The 14,396-nt window shown below is 43.6% G+C and overlaps 2 protein-coding genes across 2 annotated transcripts in view; both read right to left on the bottom strand.

Moving 5' to 3' along the window:
* LOC119425788 (phosphatase and actin regulator 4A) overlaps window positions 1-9,627 on the bottom strand; it is a 54,742-nt gene extending 45,115 nt beyond the window's left edge. The window contains exon 1 of the mRNA XM_037693335.1: window positions 9,318-9,627. Coding sequence (XP_037549263.1) covers window positions 9,318-9,528 — 211 coding nt within the window. The 5' untranslated portion in view covers window positions 9,529-9,627. The remainder of the gene's footprint in view (window positions 1-9,317) is intronic.
* The window catches only part of LOC119426064 (phosphatase and actin regulator 4B), a 225,519-nt gene that overhangs the window by 76,433 nt on the left and 134,690 nt on the right, over window positions 1-14,396 (bottom strand). The window lies entirely within an intron of this gene.

Here is a 14,396-nt window from a genome sequence, read left to right as displayed (position 1 = left end):
ATATATATATATATATATATATATATATATATATATATATATATATAGTTTTATATTTTTAAGACTGAGCTGAATACAGCTCCTCAGACTGAAGAAGTCTTTCGGATGAAAGACGAAATATTTCTACAATTTTTTTTTGAACGTCCAGAGGACCTGACTTAACTTTTTTAGATAATGGATGGATGATTTTTTTTTTTTGTCGGAAATTATGTCTCGATATGATCAGGTTATTATTGTTGGTGATTTTAATGTTCATGTGTGTTGTCCTGATTCATCAATGGCAAAGGCCATTTTAAACCTCAATGACTCTTAACCTTGTGCAGTCTATGGCTGGTCCTACTCAGGAACATGGACACACACTTGATCTGGTTTATCTTTTGGTCTACCTGTCTAACTTAGAAATTTGTGATGCAGTGTTTTCAGATCATATTCGAGTTTTATTTGATGTTACCCTCACTTGCACCACCTTACACTGCTGCTCAGCTCTACCATGTTTTGAATTCTTCCACTGTTGCTCAGTTTTCAGATGCTTTTAATCAGAACTATGTCATCTCAGAGTCTGTGTGCAACACCACTGAGGCGCTGAGCTCCTGGTTTCCCTCCACCTGCAGAACTGTTTTGGACTCTAGGTCTATTAAAAACCAGGCAGCCTAAATCTACATCTGAGGCTTGGTTAAAAGATGAGACTCGTGCTGTCAGACTTGAGTGCCAAAGAGCTGAGTGCAGAGGGAAACAGAACAAACTTGAAGTGTCTTTCCAGACATTGAAGGACTGCTGGTGTCCCTATCAAAGAACTGTGAAAGATGCCCAAAAGAAACACTTCACTGACATAATTTTGTCAAACTGTCACAATCCTTGTGTTTTATTTAAAAATATTGAAACTGTTCTTAATGCTCCACAGACTGTCTATATGCTGTATATTTGATTTGATACACTCAAAGGGACTATAGACCTCTTATTTAAGGAGAGCACTGTTTAGTCTCATTAGAATGATTTGTTCAATCAGCTTTGTAGAGATCTAGTAGAGTGCTGTATGAATGGGTAAATGAGGACATAGATTGCAGTGTAAAGTGCTTTGAGAATCGAGCTTTGTCCCAATTTATGGCGAAGTCCAGAATTAGCAGGTGTGATGTCAACACCTGAGCCTGTGCCGCTGCTTCCCTTCTGGAGCATGACAGCATCAACAGATCGTCTAGGTACAACAAAACTCTCATCCCTGCTCTGAGTATCGGTTGCAGGGCCATCTCCACACACTTTGAGAACGTACGAGGTGCGAAGGAAGTAGGCCTTCTTTCAGATCGATGGAACTAAACCAGTCATTTCTATGGATGTTGTCCAACAGTTGTCTGGTTGGAAGTATGGTTGGAGCGCGCGTTTGACACCACTGCGGTGAGATGCGTGCCGCTCCTGCTGAGAGCGAGGTTCTTCACTGGGCTCGTTCTGCAATCTCACATTTATGCAGACGCGAGCGGGCGAGCACTGAGAAGCGGTGTGCGCGCCTTCATCAACACTGCGTCGTTTGAGTGAAGGCTGCAGGCGCTGTGGAAGCAGGCGTTTGCTTCAGTGAGGCGCGTGCCGCTCCTACTGAGAGAGAGGTTTCTCACTGGACCCGATCTGTGGTCTCACATTTATGCTGATGTGAGCCGGTGAGCAGTGTGTGCGCTTTCATGAACGCAGCACCGTTTGAGTGAAGGCTGCTCGCGTTACAGGAGTGCGCGTTTGACACCGCTTTGATGAGAAGTGTGCAGCTCGGGCTGAAAACGAGCTATTCCACTGAACTCGTTCTGCGGACCACATTCGCTTTCGACTGTTGTGTCAAGCGAGCGTCTCGTCTTCATTTTGGAGCAGCGGTGATTCTGAAAAACCTTTTTTTAAAGGCCACGGCTCGTTTTGTGTGGAGGATGTGTGAAGGAGCTGCTGTGAGGTCATCCGAGCTGACAGACTGGCTAAAAACAGACACTTTCATCATTAAATTATGTTTTATTTCAAAAACTCGTGTCATCTTTACACACATCCTCCGCAAACCGTCATTTTGAATCTTCTCCCCCGTGAGCTCTGCGGTTTGTTGTCCTAGGGCACTGCCTGTTGGCGATTTCAGGGAAACGCTGAACCTCCGGTTGCCGGGATGAGAAAGGCTGATGTCTGATGGGCGGGGCTGGTGGCGTAGCGGAGCGGGGAGACGTTGCTGCAGCCATGGAATGCGTTGTCGTCGTCTTGATAATGGTCCCGAACAGCATGTCCGTCGCTGATGGGAGCCCTCCAACAAAAAACCTTCTGCAGCTCCTCCGAGAGGGAGGTGGAGTGACGAGCCAGGTGGACCTCTGGGAAACCTCGTCCTCCGGGCTGCGATGCAAGACCGGCAGACAGCAGAAGAGGCGCACAGGTTGAGGATGACGTCAGCTGCCTTGCAGAGGGAGCACTACGTCTCCTCCAGCCTCCCGTCGCTGCTGTAACGTATTGTTCGCCTCGGCCGCCTGTAACGCACACTGGTGAGTTTGGTTGGAAAGCGACATCACCGTCTGGTCATGCTTACCCGGAGGCAAAGGACGCTGGTCCAACCTGGACATCTTGCTCCGAAAGCCTCCACCAGGCTCAGCTACAGGGGGGCACCGAGGGAATTTCCGCTCGGTGAAACCCTTCCACTCTGGTGATGGGCGCAACTGTGGGAACCGGCACTCTCAATCTACCAGGACTGGCTGTGGCCTCATTCCAGTAGGACTCACTGCTGGGAAACGAGGCCAGATGGGATCAGGATGGCAAGCCGGGGTGGAGCCCAGAAACCTTCCCGCTAGATCATCCGATCTGGGCGGGGGGAAGGAGAGGGACGGAAAACGTCCCTTCATGTCAGCTGCCTCCTGGATTATGCCGGGCAGCTCCAGAGGAGGGCACCGATGGCTGGGAGCGGTGTGGTCACCAATGCGAAAAAGGTCCGGGGAGGGGTGAGCATTCGCTCAACCCCCCTCGTTCCAACACTACGCTCTCAAGAAGGGAGTAAGCAGCGGGGGGCTGCTACTAACGTCGCCTGTCCCGGAGGAGCCATTCAATTCGCTCAGAGAGTCGTGATAAAAGGAAAATTACAAGATGGTGTCGTCCAGCATGTAGCGACCCACCACTGAGAAATATTCCTCTGTGCTTTCCTTGAAACAAGACTGCTCGTCTGCTTCTCCTCGGGGAGGAGAACTCACCGGGACGGCAGGAAGTTGACGTGGCAGGGCCACAAGCAGTCTTAACAAAGGTTGAGCTGGTCAAGCTAGACAACTTCCATTCTTCGTTCTTCTGACAGTGCTATTAGCTTGCTGAAGAAAAATGGGAGCCGATTACCCGCTCTTAACGTAATTTATACGGACCGGGTGGGGCCCACACAGCAGGTGGGTGTGGACTAAATTTTTCAGTGCGATGTTTTGCATGACGGGATAAACCCACTAAGCGACAGCTCTTAAAGGGCGAAGCCTATACGAAATAGAACACACCTGTACTCATTGGCATTTAACACAGTGTGATCTTATTTGGTATTTCGTTGTTGATTGTGTTCATCCATTTTGCTTTTACTCCCTGATATTTAACGCAGGGTGATTTGATTTAGTATTTCATTGTTTCTCATTATATTTAATGTTTTTATGCTTTTATTCATGTTGCTGTAATATGTTGTTATTAATATTTGATGCTGTGATCTTTTTTGGTAAGCACTTTGATAACAGTTACTGTTTTAAATGTGCTATATAAATAAAAGTCAAGTCAAGTCAGATTTATTTATAGAGCACATTTAAAACAGAAACTGTTACCAAAGTGCTTAACAAAAATATCACATCATCAGAAAAAAAGTAGCAAGATATATTTACAGCACATGGAATAAAAATATAAAACCAAAAACAATTAGAAACAATCTAAAAAAGTTAAATCTGGTCCTCTGGACATTCAAAAAAAAACAAAACAAAGCAAATCAACAAAAAAAATGTAGAAACGTTTCGTCTCTCATCCGAGAGACTTCCTCAGTCTGAGGAGCTGTATTCAGCTCAGTCTCTTAAATAGCACCTTCTCAGAGTGGATCAACCAGTTTTTCTGCTGACAACCAAAACCAGCTGATCACATGCTCAAGAAGGACCATCAGCCTAACAATGGATCATTAGCACACTGATGGCTGTTTACTGTTCACAGAGGGCTGAGTGATACTAGCAATCACAGCATTGTAAGAGGGGGACAGTTGAACCCGGAGGCCTCTACCCCTGTTTAATGATGGACGATTTCTTTTCACAAAGATGGCCTCCTTTACTCCTCTCTCATCGATTAATCGAAAAAATAATCGTCCGATGAATCGATTATTGAAATAATCGTTAGTTGCAGCCCTAATACACAACATTGCTCTGTTTGTGCCAGGGGACTGGATCTTTGGGATGAACCAGTCTTTGCCGTAATGTATTTTGGGGTTTAAAAGCCACTGGGACGTTATGTTTAGAAAATAAACGTCTCGGTTTCTCTGATACTCCCTCAACATATGGAATGGCCACTGGTCTGGGTCTGGGTTCCTCCTTTTCACCTGTTGGCTGACTGGAGTCCTGTTTGGGTTTCTTCTCTGCTTTCAGGAAGGCCCAGTTAGGATATCCACATTGCTCTAGAGCCTGTCTTGTGTGGGATTTCTCCTTCTGCCTGGCTCCTGAGCTAGTGGGGATGCTGTCTGCTCTGTGATACAGAGTCCTGATGACTCCTAACTTGTGCTCCAAAGGGTGATGGGAGTCAAACTGCAAATACTGGTCTGTGTGGGTGGGTTTGCGGTACACCTCAGTTTGCAAATGTCCTCTACCAGAGACTGAGACCTCACAGTCCAAGAAAGCCAACCTGCCATTTTTTACATCTTCTCGTGTGAACTTGATGTATTTATCCAGAGTTGATGTGGTCAGTAAAATGTTGGACTTCCTGAGATTTGATTTTAACCCAGGTGTTGTCAACATACCTGAACCAATGACTTGGTGGTGTCCCTGAAAAGGACGTCAAGGCTCTCTTTTCTACCTCCTCCATGTACAGGTTGGCAACAATAGGAGAAACTGGAGACCCCATAGCACACCCATGTTTCTGCCTATAATATTGCTCCCCATATGTGAAGTAGGTTGACTGCAGGCACAGTTTCAAGAGTTGACACAGTTGTTCTGTAGAAAGTGTGGTCCTGCTGCTCAGAGTGGTGTCTAATTTTAATTTTAAACTGACCACCTCTACTGCATCATCAACAGGAATGCACGTAAAGAGTGATGTGACATCAAAATGTGCATGTTTGGTTCTTTTGTACAGCACTTTGGTTGGCCTTGTTGCTGTTTTAAGTGCTATATAAATAAATTGGTATGGTATGGTATGGTAAAAGAGACCATTGTTTCATCAGTCTCCATGATGACATCCCTCACCTTGTCCACAAAGTCCATGGTGTTCTGTATGTGGTGTTCTGAGCTGCCAACTAAAGGGATGAGTACAGACGCCAGATATTTGGAAACATTGTAAGTGACAGAGTTAATCATACTAACAATTGGTCTTAAAGGTACACCTTGTTTGTGGATTTTAGGTAAACCATACAGACTAGGTGTGGCCTCCCCTGGGTACAGTCTGTAGTACAGAAAACGGTCAATAGCCTTGTCCTGCTCCAAAATTTTCAGGCAATCTATTAACTTTTTCTTGTAACCACTTCCTGGATCTCTTTTCAGAGGTTCATAAGTGTTTACGTCACTAAGGAGTGTCATAACTTTCTCATGATAGTCTTTCTGGTTCAAAATCACTGTGCACCTTCCTTTGTCTGCTGGGAGAATGATGATGTTTTTGTCCTTGCTAAGAGTGGTGAGTGCATCCCTCTTCTCTCTACTGATGTTGGAAGGTGGTGGTTTGGCATTGCTGAGGCAGGCTGAAACTTTGACTCTGAGCTGTTCTGCTTCAGCCTCTTTAATTTTGTTGTTGCGGATGGCTGACTCAGTAGCTGTGATCATTTCCACCAGAGGAATTCTACTTGGTGCAACCGCAAAGTTCAGTCCCCTGGCAATAATCTCTGTCTCTGGCTGGGTGAGCTGTCTGTCAGATAAATTCTTCACCCACTTTTCTGTCTCCCTGGCATGTAATTGACTACTGGAGTGTTGTCCTACACTGAATGTGTTCTTATTGGAATAGTGATGGTGTTGGTGGGCTATTAGTACGTTAAACTTGTTTTGTTGTCGAGTCTTGGACTTGACATGCTGTGCTAAGCGTGCCTGATCTGTACAGTCCAACACTTGCTGAAGTGTGGTCTGATCTAAACACGTTGTTAGTTTTTGTTTAATGCGCTCTTCTTTTGCCTTCAAGGCCCCAATTGCAAAATTGGTCTGTCTCACCCGTTCATTCAGCAGCTGGGTCTGTGCCTTCTGAAGGATCTTGCTTGCCCGGTGCCCGCTGACCGAAGATTTTAGTTCCAGGCTCTTGGGAATGATGCCACTTTGTCGACATCTGAGGTTGAATCGCAAATGGTTCCTGTAGTCTGCCCTCTTCCTTGCTGTTTTCTCAAACTCTCTAACTAGTTTGAGGCAATCCTGGCCAAAGTGGTTCAAAATATAAATAAATATAAATTGAGCATGCATCAGGATATTTTGAATGTGTTAAAACTAAGTCTAGAGTGTGGCCCTGCTGGTGAGTCGGACCAACAACACTCTGCACAAAGTTCAAGGATTGGATGAGGTCTAGAAAGTCCTGAGCTAATGGTTTATCAGGGCAGCACACGTAGACATTAAAGTCACCTAAAATCAAAACCCGATCATATTGGAGCAGAACACCAGTTAGAAAGTCAGATAGTTCATTTAAAAACTGTTTATGGTATCCGGGGGGTCTGTAAAAAATAGCACACAGAACTGGGTTGGAGCGGCCCAGCTCACAACAGAGCAGTTCAAAACTCGAATAATTAGCTGAACCATGGAGCTGTCTGCAGTGCAAATGTTTCTTAAAAACAGCCAATAATCCTCCACCACGACCAGTTGTCCTTGGAGCATTGCAAAACGAACAATCTGGAGGTAGTAATTCCAGAAAAACACTGAACTCACCAGGGCAGATCCAAGTCTCAGTGATGAAAAGAAAGTCCAGTCGGTTGCAGCAGGAAAAAGTCGTTCAAAATAAAAGTTTTATTAGCCAGCGATCTGGCATTTATCAGGGCCATCCTCGTAGAATCCACCACAGGAGGAGATGGTTGCAGTGTCCTGTCCAGCCGCCTCAGATTTGCATAGATAGATGCGCGCCTCCGGCAGGAAACCCAGCCGCGCACAGGCCCAGTGTGATGATGGGACCCTGACAGCGGGACCAGACAGCGCGCCACAGGATCTGTACAGTGCCAGGAGCGGAGGTGGAAACGCTCACCATCAGCTGGAGAGGATGTTTCAGAGGCAGCCAGCAGGGCTTTCAGTTTCACCAGCCGGCCAGCGCGTTTTCCACGGCGTCTGGAGCGACGTCTCCGGGGAGGCAGGTGCGCGCCTCGCTGCAGGTAAACAGGCACGTCCGCCAGCAGCGGGGGGACAGGGGGGGGTCCAGAGTTTCGCTCATAATTATCAAAATAAGCGACATTGGTGCCACAAGGTCGAAGATCCAAAAGTTGTTTTCGTTCATACACCAGCAGAGCGTTGATGTCACAGATGAGAAATGAAAAAAACACCAAAAATACGAACACCATCAGCAGAGGTGGATTGCAAGCCATGTACACAGGCGCCATCTTACCGGAAGAAGTGACTTGACTTGACTTCTTGAAAGAGCAAAACATCTTAGAGGTTTTACAGTCTACTTTTATATCACTACACAGCACTGAATCAAGCCTTTTGAAAGTTTTTTAATGACATGTTTTTAGGCACAGACTCTGGAGACGTTATCGTACTTTTAGACTTAACGGTTGCTTTTGACACTGTGGACCTTCAGATTTTACTTTCTCGTTTGGAGCAGTGGGTGGACATTAGAGGCACATTACTGGAGTGGTTCAGATTGTATTTGAGTGAGTGAACTTTTTATTTACTTCCACTTAGGTCCATTTTTCGAAAGCACATAATTTCTTTTACTTGTATGCAGATGATTGTCAGGTTTATGTCCCCTTTAAGAAGAAGGTCTCATTTTCCTTTGAACCACTACAGATATATATCGAGGACTTACGGACGTGGATGGTTCTAAGCCTCTTGCACTGAAATGAGAAGATGACAGGTTTTATTTTTTGGAACATCCAATGACACCCTGCATGTAGATCTGCATTCCTTGGCTCAATATACTAAGCCAGTGATCATAAACCTGGGTGTCAAAGTGGATACTGATCTTAAATATGATCATCAAATCAGGGCTGTGGTCAAATCGAGCATTTTCAGTTAAGGCAGCTGGCTAAAATTAAGCCATTTCTTACCAGAACAATGTTCGAGACAGTAATCTACTCCATCACCACTCAGTTTGATTACTGTAATGCACTTTATATAGGGGTCAGTGCTTTCTCTGTTGCTCACTTTCAGAAGTTCAGAAGGTCCAAAATACAGCAGCAAGTCTTAACTGGCACAAAAAAACAAGCACATTTTCCCTGTTTTAGCATTGCTGCACTGGCTGTCTTTACATTTTAAGATTCATTTCAAAGTTATTTTATTTGTTTTTAAATCGTTAAATGGTCTTGCCCTGCCTTATGATCACTGAACTGCTGTACCCCTACATGCCCACTCGTTCTCTCAGGTCAGAAGACCAGCTGCTCCTGAGTGTCCAATAAACAAAATGAAAGCTTCGAGGAGATCGTGCTTTCTCTGCTGTTGCTCCCAAAATGGGGAATTACCTGCCTTTAAGCATCAGACTGTCTGGTTTTAAATCGCTTCTTAAAACTGTCTGGTTTTAAATCACTTCTTAAAACTTTCTGGTTTTAAATCACTTCTTAAAACCAATCTCTTCTGCTTGGCTTTTGAAACCACCTGAGATGTTGATTTTATCTAATTTTAGTTTAAAAGCATTCAATACAAAAATTCATGATGAATTCATCATGTCCTGGATGACTGAGAATCTTCACCAGCATAATTTTTGTTTATTTTTAAGAAATCTAATTTAATTCATTTTATTTGTTTTTAGTATATGGATGTTTTTGGTTTGCTTTTAAATGTTTTTTTTTTATGCATGGTACATACTGTACTGCATATATGTACTGCTGTTGGTTTTATTGACTAACTGTACAACACTTTGGCCCTAAGGTTGTTTAAAGTGCTTTATAAATAAGGCTGGTATGGTATGCATGTATGTTTGTGAATTTGAAATTAAAACAGAGTTTACAACAGAACTCTTGAGTTTTTAATATATCTGAATAGGACAAAACCAGAGAGACATACCTGGAGGAACATCCTCCTCATCGTCATCATCATAATCTCTGTACAGGATGGGACCATCAGAGTCGGAGTCCTCCTTGCTATCCTCGGGGCCGCCTACCTCAGGGATAATGGTCACTCTGGGGTCTCCTATTAGTCCCCTCCTGCTGCGGGGTTCTAGGTCAGGCTGCCGGGGTAGTCGCTGAGCTTTAAGCTTTTGCAGCTCTTCTTCCATGTCGAAGTCATCGTCCTCTGGGCTGTGAGGGAACAACAGTTGTGAATGATGAACAAAACCTCTCTGAGTAAAAGAACATTAGGATTTAATTTTCTTGTGATGAAGTGACCACTGGACTTTTAATTAGAAAACACACTGGTATAATATATAATATAACACAGATGTGTGGCCTTAAGAAATCTTTGCCTGTGCGACCAACAGAGTTCACTTCTTAGCTGTCCTCTGGAAATTGTATACCAAACGATTGTTTGTTTATCTTTCAGAAACATTTCATATTTCCATGTAAAGGGATAAATAGTCTGAATCTTATGTTAGCTAGTTGATTATCCAAGTTATTTAAGTCTCTCGTCAGAAAAGCAAATAATGGCAAATTAGTTAGCCAAGTCTTTTGTTTGTAATCTGACAAGATAACGTTAGCAAGTTAGCCTGCAAAGATATAAGCCTCTGTAACCTGATAAGCTAAAGGTAACTAGTGTCAGTCAATTTATTAGCTTTTGTTCCCTCACAAGCTAATGTTAGCTAGTTGATTTGCCTGTTTATTAGCTTTTGTAACTTGAAAATTAAACTAACAGGCATGCTTATTCACAGCATGCTAAGCTAACAATCTTGTTGCAAACATTTGTTTCATAACAGCGTTTCCTTAAAGAGTTAACACTGTAAAGTTTTCCTTTGATCATTAAGAATATTGGTGTTTTCAAAACAGGAAAATTTCAAAGAGATGCATTTGTTGTTATTTAAAAGTTATACACCAACATGACAATCATCTATTTGACTACTCACACGCCAACACATTTATCTCCAACTTTGAGTGAGAAAACATTCAACATGGCTGCTACAACAAGTCAGGATTCAATTCAATTCAAAAATACTTTATTAATCCCAGAGGGAAATTAAATGTTGTAACTCATCATCCTGGTTTCATTAATGAGTTGTTATAGATGCTGATGGCTGTGGGCAGAAAGGATCTCTTGTAGTGGTCTGTCCTACAATGGATCTGAAGAAGCCTCAGACTGAAGACACTCTGTTGTTGTATGACAGTCTGATGAAGAGGATGCTGAGGTTGTCTATAATGTTCTTTATTTTATGAAGAATCCTTCTTTGTACAATCATCTCCAAAGGTTCTAGAGGAGTCTCCAGAACTGAGCCAGCCTTCTTTATGAGCTTGTTGATCTGTTTTAAGTCACTTGCTCTGCTGCTACCCCAGCAGATGATGGAAGAAGAGATAGCACTCTCTACAACAGACTTATAGAAGATATGCAACATCTTGCTGCAAACACTGAAGGACTTCAGCTTCCTCAAGAAGTACAGTCTGCTCTGTCCCTTCTTGTAGACGGCTTCACTGTTGCATTTCCAGTCCAGTCTGTTGTCCAGGTGAACCCCAAGGTATTTATACTTCTCCACCATCTCCACTTCTTCTCCCAAGATGGAAATAATGTTGGACCTGTTCCTGTTTGTCCTGAAATCTACAATCATGCCCTTCGTTTTGTTCACATTCAAGATGAGATGATTGTTTCCACACCATGCCACAAAGCGGTCCACCAGTTCCCTGTACTCAGCTTCTTGTCCACCTCAGATACACCCGACCACTGCAGAGTCATCTGAATATTTCTGCAGATGACTGGAGTCTGTTTTGTACTGGAAATCTGAGGTGTACATAGTGAAAAGGAATGGTGAGAGTACAGTCCCCTGTGGTGCTCCTGAGCTACTGACCACCTGGTTAGACACACAACCCTTCAGTCTCACAAATGGTGGTCTGTTTGTCAAGTAGTCTTTGATCCAGGTTGAGTCTTCTGGAGTTCCTGACAAAGCACATCAGGCTGGATTGTGTTAAATGCACTGGAGAAATCACAGTGCTGTCTGCCTTTTCTAGATGACAGTGAGTTTGCTGAAGCAGGTGTATGATGGCATCTTCAACTCCAAGTCCACGCCGATAAGCAAACTTCAGTGGGTCCTGTGCTTGTTTGTCTAGTCATTTGGGCCAACAGAAGTGTCTCTAGGACCTTCATGATGTGGGATGTCAGGGCACCAGGTCTATACCATACCAGCTTTATTTATAGAGCACTTTAAACACCTACGGGACCAAAGTGCTGTACACGCAACAAAAAAATCATACAGTCAGAAAATAAAAATGATTAAAATGATTAAAAGTCACAAAATATAAGTTGTGTAAAAAAACAATCATACAATCAGATAATACAAGCGATTAAAATGATTAAATATCAAAATCTCAGATGGTGTCAAAGGCCACGGAGAAGAGATGGGTTTTAAGAAGATTTAAAAACAGACGGGGAAGAGGCCTGTCTGATGTTCAAGGGAAGGTTGTTCCACAGTTTAGGAGCTGCCACAGCAAAAACACGGTCTCCTCTGAGCTTACGCTTTGTCTTTGGCACACTCAGGAGCAGCTGATCACATGACCTGAGGGATCGAGAGGGTGCATATGGATGCAGCAACTTGGACAGATAGGGTGGGGCAAGTCCATTAAGAGCTTTAAAAGCAAATAAAATAATTTTAAAATGAATCCTGGAATGTACGAGCAGCCAGTGCAGGGAGGCTAAACAGGAGAAATGTGTTCAAACTTTCGTGTGCCAGTTAAAAGCTGTGCAGCAGCGTTCTGTACCCTCTGAAGCTGACAGATACATGAATCACTGATTCCTGTATAGTTTGTTACAGTAGTCCAGCTGAGTGGTCACAAAGGTGTGAACTACTGTTTCAAAATACTGCTTAGAAAGAATCTGCTTCACCTTAGCCAGCTGCCTCAGATGGAAAAAAAACTATTTTCAACAACTGCTCTGACGTGGTTTTCTAATTTTAGTCTAGCATCGACAATGACCCCCAGGTTTGTAATAATTGGCCTGATATACTGGGCCAATGAACCAACACTGACATTGGGAGTCTCAGTGGAGCTTCCAAAGATCATCACCTCAGTCTTTTCCTCATTAAACTTTAGGAAGTTTACAGCCATCCAGGCTTTGATGTCCTCCAGACATCAAAACAGAGGGACCAGAGAGTTAGGGGCCATTTACACGGCGCGTATTTTGAGTGCATCTGCAGGTTTCTCTCTGCGGTTCTGATGATCATTTACACGACACCAGTGGCCCCCCTCTTTGAATCCGGAGGTTTCTGAACCCACCTTCCAGAGTGGAGATTTTTTGCTGACCCCCCGCTGATAATTTAAACATCTACTGCTGAGGCTTTGTGTTAAATCACATATGCACGCAAGGACAGACGCTATATTTCTATCAACATGGCAGCGGATACACTGCTTTCAGAACCTCGAATGATGGAATATTTTAATCTCATAATGAATCTACGTCAGATTCTAGGTGCTGTGACCGACATTTGAGTTGGAAGAGACACAGTCAGAGCCAGTTCTAATATCGCTGTTTATAGAACGTGGCACGCGCACACGTCGCGCTGCACTATAACATACTACATGTGCTAAATAATAACAGTTTAATAATAATAAACAGTATTTATGTTAGTGTAAGATATAATGAAGCTCTGAGCTAAATGAAGCTATCTGGACATGTAATTCAAATTTAAAATGATGCTAAACATATAGTGTGAACACTAAAGTTGAAAATGAAGACATCAGGTTTAATTTTTATTTATTTATTCAACACCACAAACTGTATGTCACACAAACAATGATAATTAAACTGAACACACTATTAAAACAAGTTAACTGAACTGTAAACTATGTTGATGAACAACTGGACTCTTGTTTTCATCCGGAATGAATAAATAAATTTATTATGCATAAAAGATTTGAAGCTCTCGGCCTTGACCTCTCTAAGTGGCTTTAAGAATCTGTTGGACTCCTGGCAGGGACCAATGCAGACATGTTCCTGTTTTTAGTTTTCTACATTCGCCTTAGAATCTAGCTGTTTTTTTGTTACCTTTTCCTTTCCTTTTACTTCCTTTTGAAAACCGAGAGGGAGGGGGCCTGTCTGACAAGCAGAGGTAACTCGTTCCAGAGTCTTGGTCCTGCTACAGAGAAGGCCCTGTCACCTCTGTGCTTAAGACGAGTTCCTGGAACTGTGAGGAGCAACTGGTCCGCTGACCTCAGGGAGCGTGGTGGGACATACGGTTGTAGCAAATCAGAGAGATGGAGGGGGGGGCGACACTGTTCAGTGATTTATAGACATACATGAGTATTTTGAACTGGATTCGAAAGTGAACCGGTAACCAGTGCAGTGAGGCCAAAACGGGTGTAATGTGCTCTCTTTTGCCTGTACTGGTTAAAAATCGGGCTGCTGCATTCTGGACCAGTTGTAGTCGTGCAATGGAGGTCTGACTGATACCAAACAGGAGCGAATTGCAGTAATCAAGCCTAGATGTAATGAATGCATGTATTACTGTCTCCAGGATATGATTATTCACAGTGATTATTCTAGTTAGAGATTCATTAGTCTAACAGCCTCAGGGTAGAAGCTGTTCCTCAGTCTAGTGGTTCTACACTTAATGCTCCTCAATCTCCTTCCTGAGGGGAGTGGGACAAAAAGTGTGTGTGCGCTGGGTGAGTGGGGTCCTTCATGATGCAGGTTGTCGTCTTCCTGCATCTAGAGGTGTAGATGTCTATGATGGTGGGGAGACTGACTCTGACAGACTTCTGTGCAGCTTTCACCTCTCTCTGCAAAGCTTTTCTTTCTGCAGCTGTGCAGCCTCCATGCCACACGTTGATGCTGGAGCACAGGATGCTCTTCACTGCACACCTGTAGAAGGAGGTGAGGACTGAGCTTCCCAGACTAGCTCCTCTCAGCCGCTTGAGGAAGTAGAGTTTCTGATGAGCTTTCTTGATCAGGCTGGTAGTGTTGTTGCTCCAGCTGAGGTTGTCATTCATGTGTACACCCAAATACTTGTAGCTT

The sequence above is a fragment of the Nematolebias whitei genome, chromosome 19, assembly GCF_014905685.2.
Source record: "Nematolebias whitei isolate Nwh7 chromosome 19, NemWhi1, whole genome shotgun sequence".
NCBI lineage: Eukaryota > Metazoa > Chordata > Actinopteri > Cyprinodontiformes > Rivulidae > Nematolebias > Nematolebias whitei.
This window is presented reverse-complemented; position numbering and strand designations above follow the sequence as displayed.